General features: G+C 39.1%; 1 protein-coding gene across 14 annotated transcripts in view; it reads right to left on the bottom strand.

Annotated features, from left to right (window-relative positions):
• mycbp2 (MYC binding protein 2) overlaps window positions 1-20,243 on the bottom strand; it is a 94,573-nt gene that overhangs the window by 38,971 nt on the left and 35,359 nt on the right. For all 14 annotated transcript variants that reach the window (XM_042494130.1, XM_042494131.1, XM_042494133.1 and 11 more), the window contains 28 exons: window positions 18,711-18,830; window positions 18,484-18,565; window positions 17,216-17,333; window positions 16,703-17,061; window positions 15,918-16,090; window positions 14,920-15,045; window positions 14,129-14,256; window positions 13,171-13,262; window positions 12,899-13,033; window positions 12,672-12,755; window positions 11,832-11,928; window positions 11,547-11,739; window positions 10,170-10,444; window positions 8,921-9,142; window positions 7,754-7,945; window positions 5,832-6,038; window positions 5,576-5,713; window positions 4,999-5,177; window positions 4,761-4,903; window positions 4,542-4,642; window positions 3,614-3,832; window positions 3,291-3,513; window positions 2,384-2,502; window positions 2,122-2,209; window positions 1,914-1,963; window positions 1,627-1,799; window positions 592-736; window positions 264-470 (listed from right to left, as the gene is read on the bottom strand). In XM_042494130.1, the coding sequence (XP_042350064.1) occupies window positions 264-470; window positions 592-736; window positions 1,627-1,799; window positions 1,914-1,963; window positions 2,122-2,209; window positions 2,384-2,502; window positions 3,291-3,513; window positions 3,614-3,832; window positions 4,542-4,642; window positions 4,761-4,903; window positions 4,999-5,177; window positions 5,576-5,713; window positions 5,832-6,038; window positions 7,754-7,945; window positions 8,921-9,142; window positions 10,170-10,444; window positions 11,547-11,739; window positions 11,832-11,928; window positions 12,672-12,755; window positions 12,899-13,033; window positions 13,171-13,262; window positions 14,129-14,256; window positions 14,920-15,045; window positions 15,918-16,090; window positions 16,703-17,061; window positions 17,216-17,333; window positions 18,484-18,565; window positions 18,711-18,830 (4,388 nt within the window). The remainder of the gene's footprint in view (window positions 1-263; window positions 471-591; window positions 737-1,626; window positions 1,800-1,913; window positions 1,964-2,121; window positions 2,210-2,383; window positions 2,503-3,290; window positions 3,514-3,613; window positions 3,833-4,541; window positions 4,643-4,760; window positions 4,904-4,998; window positions 5,178-5,575; window positions 5,714-5,831; window positions 6,039-7,753; window positions 7,946-8,920; window positions 9,143-10,169; window positions 10,445-11,546; window positions 11,740-11,831; window positions 11,929-12,671; window positions 12,756-12,898; window positions 13,034-13,170; window positions 13,263-14,128; window positions 14,257-14,919; window positions 15,046-15,917; window positions 16,091-16,702; window positions 17,062-17,215; window positions 17,334-18,483; window positions 18,566-18,710; window positions 18,831-20,243) is intronic.

The following is a 20,243-nucleotide window of genomic DNA, read 5'->3' as shown; positions in this document are numbered from 1 at the left end:
ACAATAGCTATTAGAAATGCTGGTTATAAACCACAAATAAAATGAAAATATTTTTAAAAATGCAAGTGGCTCATGAATTAACACTACAACTGTAATTACTCTCTTTGCTTGTAGGTGACAATACTGTCATTTCTATTGCTGCAGGCACACAACACATCTGATAGGGATCACGTAGTTCCCCCTTGTGGACCTTCTGCAGTCCTTTATATGTCAGTGCGTGGTTGTGAGTGAGTTATGAGTCGTTTACTGTGCATAATGCTGACCTTCATCATGGTGATAGCAATGTATCGAGCCTCTTTCACAATCATGGGCTCGTACGTGGCCTCCAGCTTGGGCATTGGCAGACCTCCAAAGGTTAGGTCAGGACCAGAGGACGAAGGCGAGGAGCTTCCAGGAAGCCGCTGCAGCCTCTTCACATTCTCAGGCTGCATCGACTTCTTTTGTGAAACAGGTACGGCCTTTACCTCCACCTGGACATTTAATGGATGAGAAACACAAGTTAGAGTTGCCAAAATTATCCTATCCTAATAGTTATAAAAATATAAATAATTTATCTTCTGGAAGCAGGAAAGCGACAGCAGTCACCCTGACCTTCATGTGTGGAACGTGCACCACATCTCCATACTGGTCTTTGGTCTGTACGACCACGGTAGTCGGCCATCCGCAGCGTATGTCATCTTTGTTCAGGATCAGAGATGTCTTCTGGGGATCTGCGTAAGAGTCTGGCTGCAGCCACCTGGATGCAAGCAAAGAACAAACAGAGAGAAACAGGGTGGTAAATTTGCAATAAGGGAGTCATCAATCAAAATTTAAATTGTCATGGGAAAGCTAAAATAAAATTTACAATCAACTCATACTTCAGAAAATGCAGAGTGCATATTTTGCTCTCATCAGGTAACTAGAACTGACATAAGACAGACCAAGCTGCAGGCTTCACAGACAGTGGAGTTTTGGGATCTTTGAATTTTCCTTTCAGAAACACAAACGAAGAAAAACAAAAACTAATACTTATTTGAATTTTATTTTAAAATAAGCCATTTTTAGCTTTCAGTTACAGAAATTGAATATTCAGAACAGAAATGCCACTTCATTTCTTCATTTTACTATACACCCCCCCCCCCCCCCCCCAAAAAATCAGATGAAAAATTATTTTTTTACATTTTCTGAAACCAGAGGTAGTCTTAGGTAAAGAAGAAAAAAAACATTGTTCAATACATGGCTGCAACACTGACTGCAAATGGGCTATTATAAATACAGTACATGTAAGTACAGTTTTCACTCCTTATTTCTTTTGCTAAATATTTTGGCAACTATGCATTTAAAAAAAAAATGTCTTGTTTGTTTTGGCGTTTTTTTACCCAGGACAACTTCTAGTTTCAGAGAATGAAAAGAATGGTTTAATCTTTGTTTTCTTGTTTGTTTGTGGGTTTTTTTTGTTTTATTCTTTCTTTTTTTGATAGAAGAAAAAAGGAAAATTTAGTGGCTTTGACCTGCTTTTACTTTTGTATTTTTGGATATTAAAAATGAATATCAAGTAACAACTTTTTTTGTTTGTTTTTCCATTTCCATCTCTGAAAGTAAAATTCAAAGACCCAAAAGTACCACCAGACCTTCACAGACAATCACCTGGCCAGACGTCCTCCACTTGAGGTCTGCACACAGGTGATGAAGTCCTCAAGGAAAGAGTGCTCATTGGTTTGGAGGTGCAGGGGCAGATTTCCCTCCAGGGCCTCAAGGATGGTGGGGGAGTGAGACAAGGCTAGACCTTTTCCCAGGATCCCCGAGTGGGCCTTACACACCTGAGTGAGGTCAAAGGAAATACTTATCAAGGAGAGAAGAGTGCTAAAGAGATGAAAAAAAAAAAAAACCTTTTCACAAGACCATAATAAGTCTGAGTTTAAGAGATGACTCACCTGAAGAGAGGCTTCCTCAAGAATCTCAAGATCCTCCTCCAGCTCATTTCCTAAAATTAAAAAAGGTTACAATAACAGATTAATCATTTACTCAAGACATCATAAAATTTTAATTTGCTCCCAGCAGAAACACATATTTTGTATCGGTGATTAACAGAATAACGGGTTATTCACAGCACAGCAATCCCCTCATTAATGTTTTCCATACCGATAGGGAGGGCCAAGTCTTTCTTCATCAGAGCTGCAGCACACACACTGCCCAAGTATGCTAACTCCTTCTCCAGCTGGATAATACCCTGAAATGTTACAAAGCTGCGGTCAGTATTGTAACGAGCAACATTATCTCAGACGATGAAAAACAGAATTCAGCTCGGTCATGAAAATCTATCTGTTCTCAGAACCATTATACTGAGAGATAAAGGGGCGGCCTGCTCCACAAAGGACAGGGTGATATGTGAGTGTGTCCGTACCTCATCAGGGCCGGGGTTGAACTCGTATCCCACAGCAACACACTTGAAGCCATAGAAGCAAGCTTTCTCATCCTTGACGTAGTCCGAGGCCGTTTCCAGTGAGAACAGAACTTCATTTCCTAAAAGAAGGCAGGAGGGCGGAGGTATGTAGGTACTCACAGGTAAACTAGTGGCTGCCTGCTTTGGCTCAATAAAGCATCACTAAGGAGATTAACCCTTTAAAACCTGGATCAACATCAGCTTTCTTGTACTGAGTTCAGGCAGCTTTTACAAGCTGTGTGACCCTTTGAAAACTGAGCAGATTGGTTTGATTCGAAGGCAATGATCAACTTGGCAAGAGATATCCCACCAAATGCAAAAAAAAAAAAATTTTAAGTAAAAAAAATTTGATTTTTAAAAAAGAGGTAAGGAAAATAAAATGTAATAAAACTTTTTTTTAAAGGGAAATTGTCCAGAAAAAAAATATTTATATATTTATTATTCTGATTTATGTTTATGTTTTATATTTAAAATTATGTTACAGAAGAAAAATAATTTAAAAAAAATAAATAAGTACATATATATGTTCATTTTTAGCACTTTTTTAAAGTCACTTTCTTTTTGACTTTTTCCACACTTATTTTCAGAGATATGCAACATCTTTAGCTTATCACTAAATAACTTGTCATGATGTTTAACAACAGTTTACTGGGAAGCAGAGGTTGTCAAATGTAATTGCCTTCAAAAAGGTTAATATCTTGATTTTAAAATGAAGAATTTATCTTAGTTTTTTTATATATATATATTTTTTTTTTATTCTACCTGACTACAACCTATTAGATCAATCTCTTGGCTTTTGGGAACTTTGGGATTTATTGTAAATTTACTCATAACTTTCGTAACTGTCGATAAATAAGCAGCCTCTTACCTGGCAGCACGAGGACAGTAGTCGGCCAGCCTGTGGAGCCCGAGAACTTCTTGAGCTCAGTCCAGGTGTTGATGGTGTCATGGATCAGAGGTTTGCCCCCCAGGCTGGACAGGTGGAGGGTGCGGCTTGGGATGAGCAGGCGGAGGACGTCCTCTGGCTGTGCCGTGCCGCACTGCTGATCAAACTCGATGGTGGTCCAGCGGACGCAGTCTGGGAACGATACCTGAGGCAAGGTGAGACAAGATGAGTTCAGACTTAAATTCTATTTGTCATTCACTTTTTCATGATTTACTTTTTATTTAAGTCTGCCAAGGACACCTTACCCTGTATTGTGTGACTCCGGCTTGTTTGTACGGGTGGTCGCTCTCGATTACAGAGTAGTGATTTGAGGTGGTACAAGCTGACAGGCCCTGCTCAGGCTGGTTGCCAGTCGTGCTGTCTGTTGACTGGTTGGGATTGAAGGTGGGTGGGGCGTACTTTTGGTTGAGGGCGGAAACAGCAGGTAACAGCTCTTGAACGAGACCAAATACCTCGACAGCAGCCTAGACGAGGAAGAGGAGGCATTTAATCGCAATGCACACAACAGAGGCAATTTACAAATTTAAGATGAAGTGTTTGCCGTAAGGTTTGTACGGATTTTTTAAAAATTTGTTTTCTCCGCAACCATCTATTGCAAGAAAATTGTGCAAATTTGTAAATGGAGCAAACACATGCCACTAGGACCTAAAAATAATCATTAATTAACTGGTTAAATTATTCATGTGGTTGGCAAAGGACAAAAAAGCAGCAACCTGCAACCAACAAACTCAACAAATCTACTCAACAGCTCCACCATCAAATTATTTTCCGCCAAATTACAACTCAAAACTCACACTAACGGCTGATGCTGCTCTGATGTGACTGTCTTGCAGGCTAGTAAAACATCCTGCCGCCAAATATTTACTGGTTTTCAACCACTCGTGCTTTGAGCTCATTCAGCATTAGAAAAGAATTGCAAGCATAAACGTTTCTTGCTTCCAAGTTTAAAACATTTATCCAGTACATTACATTACAAAATTTATCATCTCGTTATATTCAAGTACTTTTTCAGTATTTCAAAATATATTCAAGTACTTTACTTTCTTGATCGAGTTAAAAAAAAATTCAGATTTTCAAGGTATTTAAGTGTGTAGATATTTGAGTGTCAAAATCAGGTACCTCAAGCAACTAAAGCACCTTATATGAACCCTGCATACTAGTTTGACCTCTTACCTTTGGTACAGAAGCAGCCACAGGGCCGATGTAGGCCAGAATAAGAGGCAGGAGCATGGAGAACAGGCTGGAGGAACTCAGCAGCTCGGGGATATCATCCACTGGAGACAATAAAGGACATTATACTGAAGATAGGCTGAACAGATACGATCCCAATTCAACACAAGTGGCTTCAAAGCAACGCTTTTGTAACACGGGTGCAGAGTTTGCTGCACTTACCATCGACAGCAAAAGCTCTGTGAAGCAGGTCCTTTGCAGCTCGGACCACAGCACTGACCACAGACAGAGCTCTGCTGCAGTTCTTGTCCTCCTCATTGGCTTTGCTGAGCAGCTGAGACTGGAGATCCCCGTCATACTCACTCCTTTAGCCACCAGAAACACTCAAGTCAGAAAAATAAAAAACCCAAATACTTCAGAGATTAAATATTTTTTAAAAATGCTTGGCTTTTTGTTTCACCTGTAGTAAAGAATCTGCGGGATCTGTCCTCTCGTCTGGTTGGTGCCGTTGCTGCTCAAGCTGCAGGTGCTGAAGGTGAAGGACACGCCATCAGAGCACTGCACTGTGGTCATACCTCCGTCCCCATTAGCTGTCCGGCTGCCGTAGTTCCGCAATCGCACAGCATACTTTACACCCTCCTGCAAACAAATAAATCCATTAGTGAGACTATCTGCATTTTTTAAATACTTAGTACCACTTAATAGCAACAGTAGCAACAATATCAGGGTCTGTTGTAAGAATCGAATATAAACCAAGAACATGGAGGTACTAATTAAAATTTTCAATAAGTTGTTTTTCAAACGTCATTTGACTGTCTAACGTAGAACTGTTTATGTGATAGTGTTTTTTTTTGGTTTAGTTTATTTGCACACAATTAAAAATGGCATAAATTCCAGATGACTAAAAATAAGAAATGTGTCAGGAGAGGTGCTGAGAGAAGATCAGAACACGATTGCATAGAGTTGGAAAATAGTTACAGCAGGTGACATCCTAAAGAAATCATATGCATGCATCACTGCCTTGAGATTCTTTGTACCTTGAGTGGCACAGCCTTGTCCAGGCGAATCTCTGCAATATCACTGGGAGAATCGTCAGTGCTATAGGTGCCCTTCACCAGCTCCAGGGACGTCCACCTGTGAGAATGTGCCGAGTCCCCTGGGTGCTCTGTCTGCGCCTGCAGGGTGAGGGGACAAAAGTTGTAAAAAGATGCTCAAGTTTAAAAGTGTTAAGCAGCACCAGAAACCGCAGCAAACTTATAAAATATAAGCCGAAAATGTTTTCTAATCACTTACATCATCAGCCAGCACCTCCAGCTCATACTCATGGATGCCCCCTCCTCCGTAGACGCAGACGCCCACAAGCACAACGCCTGGCTTATCCACTGTCATACAGATGGCATCCGGAGAGCCGTTGCCCGTGTTCCAGCTCCGGCCCTGGCTCGTTTTGGTAAAACGGTTGGGGGATGCTTTCACGGAGTGAAGCGAGTTCAGTCCATCAACCTAATTTGCATGGACACAATGACACATATAGTCAACATATCAAACTATTACATCACCACACAAAGCTGATTAACCCTAAAGGGACATGGGGGAGAAAAGAAATAGATGGTGGAAAAAAAAGATATAGATGGTGAAAAAATAATTTGTAAAAAAAAAAAAAAAAAAAAAAAAAGGTGTAGATGATTTTTTTCTCCACCATCAAATTATTTTCCCACAAACATTTTTTTTCCACCACCAATGTTTTTCTACCATCAAATTTTTTTTCCACCATCAAATTTTTTTTCCACCATCAATTTCTTTTTATGTTTTGTTTTTGTTTTCTTTTGTTTTGTTTATTTTTAATTTTTCATTTGTTTAGATTTGACTTATTGTTGGTTTTCTCTGCTTACAGAGTTCTTGTTTTTTGCTGCTGGTGTTGGTTTTTGTTATTTGTTTGTGCATTTGCTGTTAGTGTATATTTTTAAAATTGTATTTTTATACCACTACAAAATCAATAAATAGATGTTTTTAAAAAAAGAAAAAAAAAACAGTGCAGAGAGAACACAGATGGTTTCTAAAAGACATGTTGTCAGACATAACTTAGAAAAAAATGTCTGACTTCATGTTTGGCACATGTTCAGAAACAAAGCACAAACTATTTATATCATCCGGCTGACAACAGAGAAGCAGACACAGCTGCAGAGACCCGATCCAGGTGCTCAGGGGAGGATGAGTCGTTTCCCTGACAACAGACAGGACAGAAAAACAGTGTTGTCGAGCATTGCTGTCAAGTGACTGTTACCACGGTAACCAGAGCGCAAGAGTCCTGACTGCAGCACAAGGGTATGTGTGTGTGATGATGAGTAAATGAAGAGAGGGAGCGACAGACATCTGTCCCACCCACTTAATGACTCAGCATGTCGTTAAAAACAATAAAGAAAATCTAATTCCCCCCTTTTTTTTCTGTTTCTGTGTTTTGGCAACAGTCAAAGCACCACTCTGTCCCAGGCAAAAGCTGTCACTGTGACGAGTTACTTTGCTAACAATAGAGCTTTAAGTAAAAGGAGGAAGGAGGACAGAAAAAGAATCAGGAAAGAAGCGCTGTTGGTGACGGATCTCATCTATAAATTATAAAGCTGCACTGTGACAATTTCACACATTTTTGAGCCTGTTATAAAACAAAAACAAATGTGAGAGGGGCAATGATAACAATGTAAAAGGCCAATACCGACACAACAGAGGATGACAACATAGACAAAAGTTATGCTCTTGTTTGCAAAAAAAAAAAAAAAAACTCTGCAAATGCACACTACGAGCAGGTCGTGAGGTGTCTTATAGGAGAGTGGTTCTCAACCTTTTCTTAAAGACAAACCCCTGCTCTGCTCTCATATCAAATGAACTCACGCACCCTTTCATCAACACCAACATCCTGTGGAGCTTGAATGTGCATTGGTGCAAGTCACCCTGAGCACAGGTTAAAATCTGTGTTTGTTGTATGATTCTGTGTCATATTGTGTCGGGACAAATAATAAATTGAACATAATTGAATTGAATCAGGTTCCAACTGTGTTCATTATCTAAATAATATCTGAACACTATTCGCATTTTTTTTTTTACAATACTTAACATTAATACAGTATTTTTTCATACAATGAAACTATTTGTGTTTTTGGTTAGTTGGGTTAAGTTTGCATTTCTGCAATTAGTGGCAGAAGCTAGACATTCAGTACTTTTACCTCGGAGCCAAGGGCAGAGGCGGTGAGCTCAGAGACGATGGAGGCCAGCAGGCCACACGTGTTGGACACCAGGTGTGGAGAGAACAGCTCCACCTCCTTCCTCAGACTCTTCCTCACCGGCAGCACCACAATCACCAGCATCTTCTCCAGCACCTCCCGGAAACTGGTCATGCCCATCAGGTTCTCCTCCGTCTAAGGGAGTCAAATATGATATTACTGTTCTGATACATACTTAATTGTGGTGTTTTGATGAGGATAGGATGTCGTAATGATCAAATGTTGCACCCATGTCCATCATTTTGAAGTGAGGATACCTGATCAGGGTTCCAACACATTTTCATGAGCAACATTTAGAAACTTTTCTATAAATATTCACTCATAATGATAAAACAAATAAATGTTGTGCCCCAATTACTCGCTGTTTTTCAAACAGATTCAAACTCAAACATAATTTCATCTACTTACAGAACAAAAGAAGAAAATAAAGATATGTACAGAATGTTAAACAAAATGTCATTCATTGACACATATTAAAGCTACGTTACCATGACAGCCACAGGACAAAAAATTGCCGCCATGATACATAATGTGGAAGGTTATATAAGGAGTTAAGAAAGTCGAAACAGCATGGTATTGCGATATGATTGTGAGGCAATATCGTATCGATACACATATACCAAGTATTGATCTTAAATTTTAATGATCAATATATACAAATTAACTTCTGGTAGCCTTCTAGAATAATGAAATCAATTGCTTTTCAGTCCACTACATACAATTTGTTGCAAAAAAATGTTGAACAAATTTTGCTTTGGGGACATAATTTGCAGTCAAAAAAAGATAATAAATATATTGCAAAATATGTTATTGCAAAACTCAACATATTCTTACAAGTTTGAAACTGCAACATCATTATATCGTGACCTAATTATCGTGATAATATCATATCATGGGTCTCTGGAGATTCCCACCCAGAGAGTACTTTAACAGTTTCATTAACACAAATAAATCCATGCCTTTTCCAAAACTTCTGGATATTTTCTTTTATAAATTCCATGACTTTTCAAGGGCAGGAAAACAAGATTGGGAAATTCTATGACATTTTCAGGCTTTTCATGGTCATGGGATCCCTGCCTAATGTTCGGTGTATGACGCGTACAAACTCACATGGCTTAGTTTCTCCATGTGGGCCACCAGCAGGGGGAAGCGGTGAGCCAGTGCAGAGTCATTCTCTGTGCTGACTTGTTTGACCAGTGAACGCAGCAGCACTTCCCCGTCGTATGCGATGGGCAGGATGGACGTCAGCTTGACTGAGGTGTTGCACAGAGCTGACATCACGGCAGCCAGCAGGCGGCTGCTGGATGTGCGGAAGTTGGCTTCAGCAATGTCCTAAAAAAACCCCACAAAGGACAAAAATGAATCAGATTTTTTGGTGTTGCAAAGCAAAATCGGATTATATTGATAAGAAGCTGTAGTTTTGAAACTCTGGTGAACTGTCTTGATAATAGTATTACCTCAATATTGAAAATGTTTACCAGAGATACTGGCCATCTTGAAAAATGACTTACCATTAGACCAACTGTCTTTTATTTTAGGAGCAAGAAAAAAAAGATAACTCTACCTTGGCTCAAACCAGTGCCCACCTCCCTCCCTCAGTGTAAAAAAGTAAAAGTGTATTTAATGGAAACTCCATGTAAGGATGGACAGGTTTTTGATACTATGGGCTCCTGTAATTACCTACTTTAAATTACCAAAGTGATAAGGTGCTGTACTGACTCCATTGTAAATTTGGCCAAAATTAACAACTATTTCTTTACATGTATTCTTATTTGAATTTGTATTGATTCATTTTCCGGAGACTCCTCTCTGTGTGGATGCACATGATTTGTAATTTCCATGTTTGTTTGCCAAACTTTAGTTACTTATTTTTTTCTTTCTATTTCCTGACAAAGTATAGTATAGTATAGTAGTAATGTAAAATTCAAATTTGAAGAAACATTTTGTTCACAAAAAAAATGTTCATTAGATGTTAAAGTCAACCAACTGAATTTTTAAAATCTTCTTGACTATCTCTCCAGTTTAAATGTTGGCAAAATGTATTAGAAAAATTTTTGATCATCATTGCTCAAGTCAGTTATCAGGAAAAAATGCAGCCAAAGAGGTTTCAGGTTCTCAAATTATATCCTTTTCTTTGTTTTCTGTTATTTAATATTGAAGATGTTTGGGTTTAGAACTCTGGCTTCGACAAAACAATCTGAAGACGTCACCATAGTCTTCAGGGACTCGTGATGGGACATTTAATACACTAAACTACTGATAAATCAGAAAAAGTCAATAGATTAACTGCAACAGTCATAACTCTAACTATTTCATCATTTTCAGTCCTATTTAAAAGTCATGGCCTGCCGTCACTGACCTGGTCGAGGCAGTTGAGCAGGTCACAGAGGCAGGCCCACTGCAGAGCGGGGGTCGGGTAGAACGAGTGGAAGCAGGCGGTGAAGGTGTTGTGGCACTCCTGCAGCACTGCCTCCAGCAGCGTCAGAGGTTGGGACAAGTAGCCCTGGGGGTCGTTGTCCAGCTTGGTCAGGCAGTTGTCCATTCCTTCTGACAGGATCTTCTTCAGCAGGCTGCGCGTCTTTCCCACGCACTCTGCCAGCTTGCTCGACTCCTCCACCACAGCTTTGGTGCTGGCTGGAAATCAAACGACAGAGAGAAGAGGAAAACATTGTGGGATCTTATCAGAGGCTACATTCTCTATAAAGAGTTCAATGGAAATGTACTTTCTGACATAAAAAAGTTCACTTTTTAATATTTGTGAAATATAAACTTAGGTGTAAATATTTTCTAGGTCACACACACAACGACGTATTGGCACACTCAGTATTTCATTCTAAAATTAAAAAGGCTGAATATTGTCAACTGTTTTCATTCAGAGATTCATAACTAAATAGGAAAAAGTATTGTTGCTAATAGCTTGAATCAACTATGTGCTTCTTTTTGCAAACAACGAGCAGAGGACAGTGCTGTTAAAGGAATATTTCATAAATGACCTTTTTGATCTCAGCTACTTTCCCCTGTTTCCAGTTGAATTTTTGAAGAAAAGTTTTTTCACTGAGTGAACCTGAAGAAGCCACAGGGGGAAACGTGTTGCTCGATCTGAATAAAGTCACAGTAAAGTTCTTCAGTGTGCGGTGGTTGACTTTGTTTTTCACTTGATATGTTCCTGCTACCAGCCAGTACCTGACCATTACACTGGCTGTGCACGGGGAGTTTTGATCATGATAACAGCAGAACTGCAGTAAAGGAACAATTTATCTTTGCTCTCTTATTGGTGTTTTTTTCTACCTTTGTTGAATCCGAACTAACCCTGTAAAACCCTGCAAAACATACAATAAAACAAAACAACTGATAGAGACAGTTAGACCAGCAGCTCCTGTGCTCAGTGAGGTGAAATTACTGTTATTGACAACAGAGTCTGGTTTTGAAGAAAGCATAGTTAAGTTTCACTTAAGTTCAGCACCGACTGTAAAGTGCTGTCTGTTTGGGAAGTAATGAGCATACGATGGGATAACAGAGACTTTGGAGCAGGATTATACAGCAAAAGTTGTGTGAGTAAACACAAGCTTTGATATAGTTTGCAGACTTCTTTTACTCCAATTCATCTATAATTTTCTACATTTTGGATTCTTTGTTCACCTGAAGCATGCAAAAAAACGTTTTCTTCACATATTCCATGTAACACAGGGAACTGATGTAGGATATAAGAATTCCTTTAAGTTCTCTGCGCCCCTACCGGCAATGGGGAAGATCTCGCAGATGTAGACCCTGAGCAGGCGGAGGCAGCACGTGCCCACAAAACGCAGCCTCTCGAGGTCCAGCAGGGTAGCCGTGTACTGGAAGCCCTTCAGCCCTCGCAGCTCCTCCACACCCAACACCAAGGTGGTCCAGCTCCAGTGGAGGACGCTCAGCAGAGACTCAAAACACTCCTATAGAGAGAGACAGAGATAGACACTCACACTTACGGCTGTAAGACACTGCAGACTGTTAAGACACTTGTGCCGGTAGAGACGGTACTCACCACTGAGACGGTACGAGCAAATGATCGTTTAAGGATGTGGACCGGTTCACTGGTCTGCTGTTTCCCTTTGGATGCATTGCCATCATTTGAAGGAAGCCTGATGTTAAAATGTTGAGAAACAATTGAAAGTGTTTACTTGAAAAGACTAAAGCATAGGCGTCAATTGCATATCAACAAAATAAGAAACTAATTTTGATTTCATTGCATCAAAATCAATCACTTGTGCTTCCCTGAGTAAATTAAAGATAAACAACTTATTAATATTGCTCATTTTTAGTGCAAGAAAGATATTAGTAATTCATAAAGTGTAATATGGCTTTACATGGCTTAAATTATCAACATAAGCAAGAAGAAAAATCAGAGGCGAGCTAGTTTGCATTCAGCGAGAGAGATAATTTTCATCATTTCATCATTTTCAACGGTGCGCTATGGAAGTTTTTGCCCATTTTGTGCCAAATTTGCTGTTCATTTTGCTGTGTTTTGAACACCCATTGGCAGAAAATAGCTACTTAATGCATTTCTTTCCCAATGCATTTTCTATGGAGGTTGAACAGATGACTTCTGATCACTTGATCTCTGCTTTCCATCCATATGCGCCGAAATAATATGATTAAAGGGGGATTCACTAATCTCTTTATTATCAGGCATTACATACAGCCGTTAGGCACTGTGACTGTGAGAGAGAGCTATGTGCACGTCTGCTGAAATAGTTTTCAGTAGCAAAGTAAGTCACTGACTTCATGTCACACTGTCATACCTTACCTTCTGCTGAAACAACACTCTGGCCTAAAGACAAAATCAGCTGAAAATCACTGTTATAATGTACACAATTTCACTTGCCTGTAAAGTAGCTGAGGTATTTGACCCGCATTTACATCTGTACCGTTGTTTGACTTCTTAGAGCTTTTGAACTGAAAAACCACACTAAAGAGGGAAAATAAGACAAATTAAAGGGCTGTTAATATGAACTTATATAACATGAAATATCAAAATGATACATATGAAAATGTGTATTAATTCCCTTAATAAAAGCAGGAGTATTATCGCTATAGTGAAATCAGCTTTACCCATCATCAGTAGTAATGGTAGCCTGTCCATGGGAGCCACAGTCACTGCTCGGTCCAGACACTCGGGCCCACGCCACGTACCACCAGCCCAGCTGCAGCAGCACAGGCTCATCAAACATCATGGCATATTTCTCCCTGAAAATTAAAAAAAAACAAAATTAATAACATTAATAAATAGAAAATGTGGAGATCATATCAATTCCGTAAACTTTTTTTTTACAAGAAATTGTTGTGAGAACTGAATGGAAACGTAAAGAAACTATGAATTTTACCTGGCAGCACAGTCATAGGCGAGCACGTCAGTCTCAGCCAGCAGATCCCCGTCTGTCTCATGGTCACCTCCGTCAGGTCCCAGCTCAAAAAGCTGCATGACAATAAAATTGGGTTAATACACTGATTACTTAAGGCTATTGACTATGATCACGCAGTCTGTATTTTTTGTCCAAATTTGTTGCAAGTTTAATAAATAAAATAAAAAACCTCACACTGGGTCAATCACGTCTACACACAAACTCAGAAACTTTCATCAATTATTTTCAAAAAAGGTTTGATTTTCTCCTTTTTTTCTTGCATCTGTCAAAAGCCTCTAGAGAGCTGTTTGACCAAGAAACTGTGGCTTAACCTGCGGGATGCGCATATCCACAACAAAAGAGACAAACAAGGCAGAATTAGATAATAATAATAAGTGACCAGCAAGATAACTAAAAAATCTGTACTTGTTGTGCAAAAGCCACTAATGTTCTTGGCAGTTCTAAATGTCTCTGTGATTTAAAAAAAACAACCCTGAAGCAACATGGAGCATTCTTTGCAAAACATGGGAAAAAGGGAATGAGCAACTTTTTAAGAAATGTTCTACAATTTTCTTTTTTTTTGAGCTAGGGAAAATGTGAAAAAAAAACAGAATTATTGAATTTATAGTACTTAAATATTTTTTTAAATATGTTACAATTTTTTAAAATACATTTCTAAGCACTTTCTCCAAGTCTTGTTTGCCTTGCTTGTTTGATTGTTTTTCCTTTGTTTCAGGTAATTTTATTGCACCTTTAACCAATTTCTTGCCAATATTTGGGGACATTTCTTCTTTTGTTGCTCATTGCCTTCTTCTGGTGTTTTTGAAAGAAATCAAGCCAACATGCTGCAATTTTAGCAAAATTTATTTCACTTCCCACTTCACTGTACACTTCATGAACCTTTCTGTCCTGTTACCTTAAGGGGATGTCAGAGGCTCACCTTAATCTTTGCAGTGTACTCCCCTCGACCCCCGAACAGACCCAGCCCACCCAGCAGGATGTCTGCGTCAGCACAGAAGCGGATGGCCTCCACAGAGTGAGCTGAGTAGCCCCAACCACCACCGTGACCTACAAGAGCACACATGGGATAATAAGGTTACACAAGATACACAGAAGTTTTACTCTTCTACATATTAAAGGGAAATATTGTACTTTTTATTTCACAGCACTTATCTGACAGCTTAAGTTGCTCTGCAAATTTGATTTTTGCATAAAAAACATGAGAAGGGTTTCTAAAACACGATGTTTGTTTTGATGAATCAGTCAGTCGATTCAAAGAAAATTGCCAACCATTTTGATCACCATTTAAGTTTTCTGATAATATTTAGTTTTATTCATATTTTTTTGTTTTTCCAATATTGTCTCTTTTTTAAATAATTTTGAATTTGGGAGTATTTTTTCTTTTTTTTAAATAATTTGGATTTTGGGGTTGTTATTTTTTCTTTTTTTTTTTTTAATTTTGAAATTTTGGGTGCTTTTTTTTTTTAGAATTTTATTTATTTATGAGATTGTTTTGTTTTGTTCTTGAAGATTTTTCTGCATTGTGTGCTTTTACTTTCTAAATTTTAACAACATTTTCCTGATTATACTTAGTTACTTTTACTTAAGTACCATTTTCAATGCAGAACTTATTTTCACAGGGTGACATTAATGCTTATACTAAGGTAAAGGATCTGAATACTTTTTCCACAACTGCATAAAGCATGAACCCTCTTTAGGAAACCCACTTACTCTCAAAGCGGTTAACCACACTGTAGTCCTCCTTGGAGTAGACCTTCATCACTGCTTGGGTTTCTTCCTCTGCGCTGGCGACACCCATCTTCAGCTCTTGCATGGCTGCCAGTGTATCCAGGCAACCTAAGTGGACAAACCAGTGTACTCTTATTACTGAATGATGATGAACATAAATTAATAACCTGAGCATTCCTGCAAACACTTAATCATATGTTGGCTTTGATCTAAAATTAAAGCTGTCTCTCAAATCAATTTCTCAAGAACAGAAAGCACATCACTCATTTAATGAAAAGTCCATTACCTGAAAAATATGGGAGCTAAACTGACTATGATTACATGCTCAGCAGTATTCCCTATTATTCCGAATATGACAATATTTTGAAATTGATGCCGGTCATCTTAACAGCATATTCTGTTTATCCATCCATTGTTGTATAGTCAAGTTGTGTGGTCAAGTTATTATAGATATAAGATATTCAAGTATTATTCAGGCTTTAGGAGCATTATTTGGACATGTATACAGGAAATTTGGAATATGACCCTCAACTGGGATTTTTACAGCAGTTTGGGACACACAGGCTCTCATCTGTGTACGGGCAGCTCTGTGTGTTGTCGTTGATATTTTGTACACAAACCGACTTGCCAACAGTTTGCAAAGCTGTGGTGTAGAGATGAAAGCAACGAAATCTGGTCGGAAACTGAAAAATCCTATTTAGATGCAAAAAAGCAAACTGACAAGCAGCTCGAGCTGTTCTACTTTTCCATATTTACATGTAATAAGCAGCATGTTTGTGCATGTTAATTAGAGTATGCACGGCTGCATGTGAACAGGAGTGATAACAAGTAGAGTTTTAGACATTGGTAACATCTGCTGTGAAGAAACTCAGCAAAAACACATGTCCACAACGTCCTTCATCATAGGACACTAGCACATTCATAAAAGATTCATATGACCAAAGACACTTTGCTGAATGGATACTAATGCAGAGGATTACCGAGGATGTGTAGAGCTCCATGAGAGCGAGTAGTGGTGGCATGTGATCCTGAGGGCAATGCAAGCTCTGGACTAAGGATGCTACAGCGAGCCTGTAGATCTGTAGCAGAGGGCATCCTGGCATCAGCTATCACTGCATTGTAGCACAACATCTCTTTTGCTGCTGGGAGGAACCTAAAAGCAGAAAGAGGAATAACACATGAAGTGGTTGAAAATTAAAACAAAATTACTGCCTCGTTGCACTTACAGTTTACAGTCATGTCTGTGACACATGGATGCTTCACACCCATTGATTCAGTATCTAACTAAATGCCTCTATTTCTTTTTCCTGAGATATGATGTTGAATAACCGCCATTAAAGTGTTTATGCAGAACATTATGATGTCACAGTGAAGCTGACTTCATCATTTATCATTCTATTAGGCACTTGTGTGAAATGTTTTCAGAATTAGCGTATTAATTATTGAGTTATGGCCCTCAAGGCATTCTTGAGATATTTCGTTCACAGGAATAAGATACACGAGGTCACAGTGATCTTGACCTTTGACCACCAAAATCTAATTAATTCATTTTTGAGTCAAAGTGGATGTTTGTGCCAAATGTGAAGAAATTCTTTTAACGCATTCTTAAGATATTGAGCTCACAAGAATGGGATGAACGTTAACTTTGCCTGCAGGGCTTTAAACTAAATGTCTAAACTTAAATAGTAAACAATTAAGAATAGTAAACAACACAGGTTAACCCAAATGTTTGCTTTGTATTTAGCTGCATAGTTCTTGGACTGACCTCCATATGACATCATACACAGGGTCGAGACACAGGCCAAACCCCTGCAGGTCCTCCTGCTCAGAGTCGTTGAAGGTCCTGCAGCTTCCATCCATTTTGTTGATAAGCAAGCATTTAAATGGAGGCGGCTCGGACACAGAGGAGGGCACAAGGCCAATAATGTGTTTGCTGGCAAAGATCTCTGAAGTTGCTAGGACATGGGAGTTGATAAGAGCCTCATCGATCCGCAGAAACGTCTGGTCACCGCTGGCACCGATCCAGGTGGCCTTTCGTCCGTATTTGGCACCGATGTTCGGCATGGGAGATGGCTTGGCATTCCAGTAGGGCATGTCCAGGATGGGTCGACCCAGCTGTCCTTTCTGAAAAACAAGTTTTCACTCAGTTTGCGGTCAAATACATCACAGCAGGTGTAGAGCAACGAACGCTTAAAATACTGCAATCACTATAGAAGGTGTAAAAAATGGAGTAAGGCATTCTGCGCCCTCTAAAAAAGCAGTACAACATTTTTCTTACCGAAAAGCTGCCAAACGTAAAGACCTGTCCATCCATGAGGAGAACAGCTGTGTGATTACTGCCTGCTGTCACCTGCACGCTGGGACCTGGAAGGGCCTGCACCAGAGTTGGAGAACCCCTAACAGGAAGCAACATCAAGTTGACAATGAGTGTCCATGTGAATGCAGTTTGGTTTTTTATGTTTGTAATGCAATTCAAAACAATAAAACAAGTATCTGGAGCCAGTTTCTCAGTCTTTACTAAAATAAATGTGGAGCTGTAAAATCCACAAGTCACTAGCTTTCCTAAAAACACGGCTGAACATAACAACAAACTTTGTGTTTATGGGTAATGTATTTCATAAAGACTCAGCACTCACTATGTTAAGATTACTTAACGTGTAAATAAAAATAAAGTAGTGTATACTGTTGTACCATTCACTATTTTTCTATATAACAACTAATTCCTTTAACGTGAACATGTATCATATTAAATTTAAATGTCCCATATAATGCTCATTTTCAGATTCATACCTTTTTTTCAGTACCTACTTGAACATGTTTACATGCTTCAATGCTCATAAAACACTATTTTTTTTCTTATACTTTCTGTCTGAATATCCCTCTGTCTGAAACGCTCTGTTTTAGTGCCTGTTTCTTTAAGGTCCACTCCTGAAAAAGCCCAGCCTGATGTGATTATTCAGTATTTCCAGGTCTTCTGGCCACATCTGTGCTTTCAGTGTCTCTACATTAATATTGCAGCCGAGGCAATGACTGTAATCAAGTTACAATCAATTGTAAGTGCTTGTAAGTGCAATTGTATAGTGCTTAAAAATTATTATAATTTTGTAATACAATTTTAATATTTTAAATATGTAATTGTGACAATTATAAATAAAGTTCTTCCTCAGCTTTTTTCCCTAGTTTTTTTTTTAAATCATTTTCTAAATGTACTAATTTGCAAAGCATTTTACCCCAACTTGCTCTTTGCCCTTTTCCCATATTTTTGAAAAAAACTGCACCAATGTGCTCAAGGTTCAAAGGTTAAAATACTTGTGAAAAGCATCTGAAAGCAGCACAAGGAAAGTAATGTCGCTTCAGGTTTCAAAGGCTTAATTTTCTGAAAACGGAGCACAATCCTCTGTGGACTGAGCGTTTTGATAATTTCACAGTATTTATATAGCACCTATACCTGCTTTATATATATATAAAAAAACATGGAAATTCAACTTATATTTAACTTTACTATAATCGGGACCTTTAAAACATGTAAGGCAACAAAGGCAGTACCTGGAGTTGACATCTCCATGTCCGAGCTGCCCATGTTGGCCGTAACCAAACGTGTAGACATCTCCATTCTCCATCAGCACCACTGCAAAGCAGCAAAATCTGTTATTTACTCACTTTCTTTACCTCAAGGTCAGCCACTCTTGTTAAGAGGTTTTAAAAATATTCTTAAAATAATAGGCAGACAAATCTACCCTGACCAGAAGCAGTCATGAGGGAATTCAACCTACCTGAGTGGTGAAAACCGCAGCTGACCTGCACAGCTCGCAGCTCACAGTCAAATCTCACTGCCCCTGGGGGGTAAGTGGTGATTTTGCTGGCATCCTTCTCTCCGCGCTCACTGCTACCATCTACAAGGCAAACACTCCAAGTCAGCACATTTGAGCAGAGAACAGGGAGTAGGTGAGGTTTAGTAGAAACGTCAGACCACAGAGGTAGATGTCTCTGCACAGTCCTGGAAAACGGAGCTGGAGGAAAAAAAGGATTCAAAAGTAAAACAGGGAGAAAAGGGAGCAGCATGCCGAAATAGAAAGGGAGGGAACAACACCTCTATAACAGAAAGGCTTTTGGCAACCAGTCCCAATTACAGATTGTTTAGAAATGATTGGATTTTTTCTCAGCATCTGTCCATGTTCAATGAGGAAGAGGGATTCTGGTTTACCCTGAGCCCTGTGCAAGAGGTCAAGGTTGTGGTGTGTGAGGGGAAAAAGTTTGATAGAGACCCATGCATTACAGTAAATACAATGACAGTCAATAACCTTTTTGGACCAGAAACCAGCTTACTGTGGTTTGGCCCAAATGTATAGGGTAGGGTTGAAAGTTTAGCTCATGGTGACAACTATCAATGTAAAAAACAGACGTGCTCTTGATAACATCCAAAATCACAAACGAAAAACAACAGTATTGTTGTGGGTGATGTGAAGCACTCACTCGTTACCCCAAATATCCTACAGTGGCCTCACAACCGTGCATTCACAACAACAAATGGCTCCACAGAAAGAAAAGTTATTCAGCAAAGCAGAATGGCCTTAATTTCTTAACTGACATTCAGGAGGAAACTACAGCTGCTCTGAAACAGAGTCCACCGTGGCATCATGGTTTCCACATTTAACAGTGGGGCAATAAAAAAAAGCCACTTATCATTAACAATGAGTTTCTTTTGGGAAGGTTTTCAAATTGTATGTTAAATAGATGCTTTACATAAACATGGGCATCCAGAACCAAACCTAGCCATGATCATCTACCGGCAGTTTCAGACCAGCAGCTCCACTGTAACCTGCACCACCTATTGGTAAGTAAACTACATCAGCAGCTTTGACAGGCAAATGGGTGGTATGTGATATTTCCTGCCTGAAATTTCACTGGGGTACACAGTATATGACAGTAAAAGCGTGCGGTGCTAGCCCTCCCCCGCAACTTACTTTCAGCCTTTCAGACTACTAAATACGCAATAGATGCCCTCAAAATTATAAGAAAAGTAATCTTCTCACACCTATTTTCCTTATTAAACAGAGAAAAGCTGCCGTATACCTTTTAATTCAACTTTCTCTCGGCCGGAACACAGACGAGGCTTAATTGCCTCGTTAACTCATAAAACACACTTCATTCAAACTTGACAGAAACAAAATAAAACTCACCTAAAACACTGTTGTTACTCTTGGTAATAATCTAGTTAGTTTGTCCTCTGTTCCAACAATCACCAGCACTGGTTTGGTGAAAATAAATCCTTGATTCACCACGTTACATGTAAAAAACATGACATT

This window comes from Plectropomus leopardus, chromosome 10, assembly GCF_008729295.1.
Source record: "Plectropomus leopardus isolate mb chromosome 10, YSFRI_Pleo_2.0, whole genome shotgun sequence".
Classification (NCBI taxonomy): Eukaryota; Metazoa; Chordata; class Actinopteri; order Perciformes; family Serranidae; genus Plectropomus; species Plectropomus leopardus.
The sequence above is the reverse complement of the archived record's forward strand: the minus strand, read 5'-3'. Positions and strand labels throughout refer to the sequence as shown.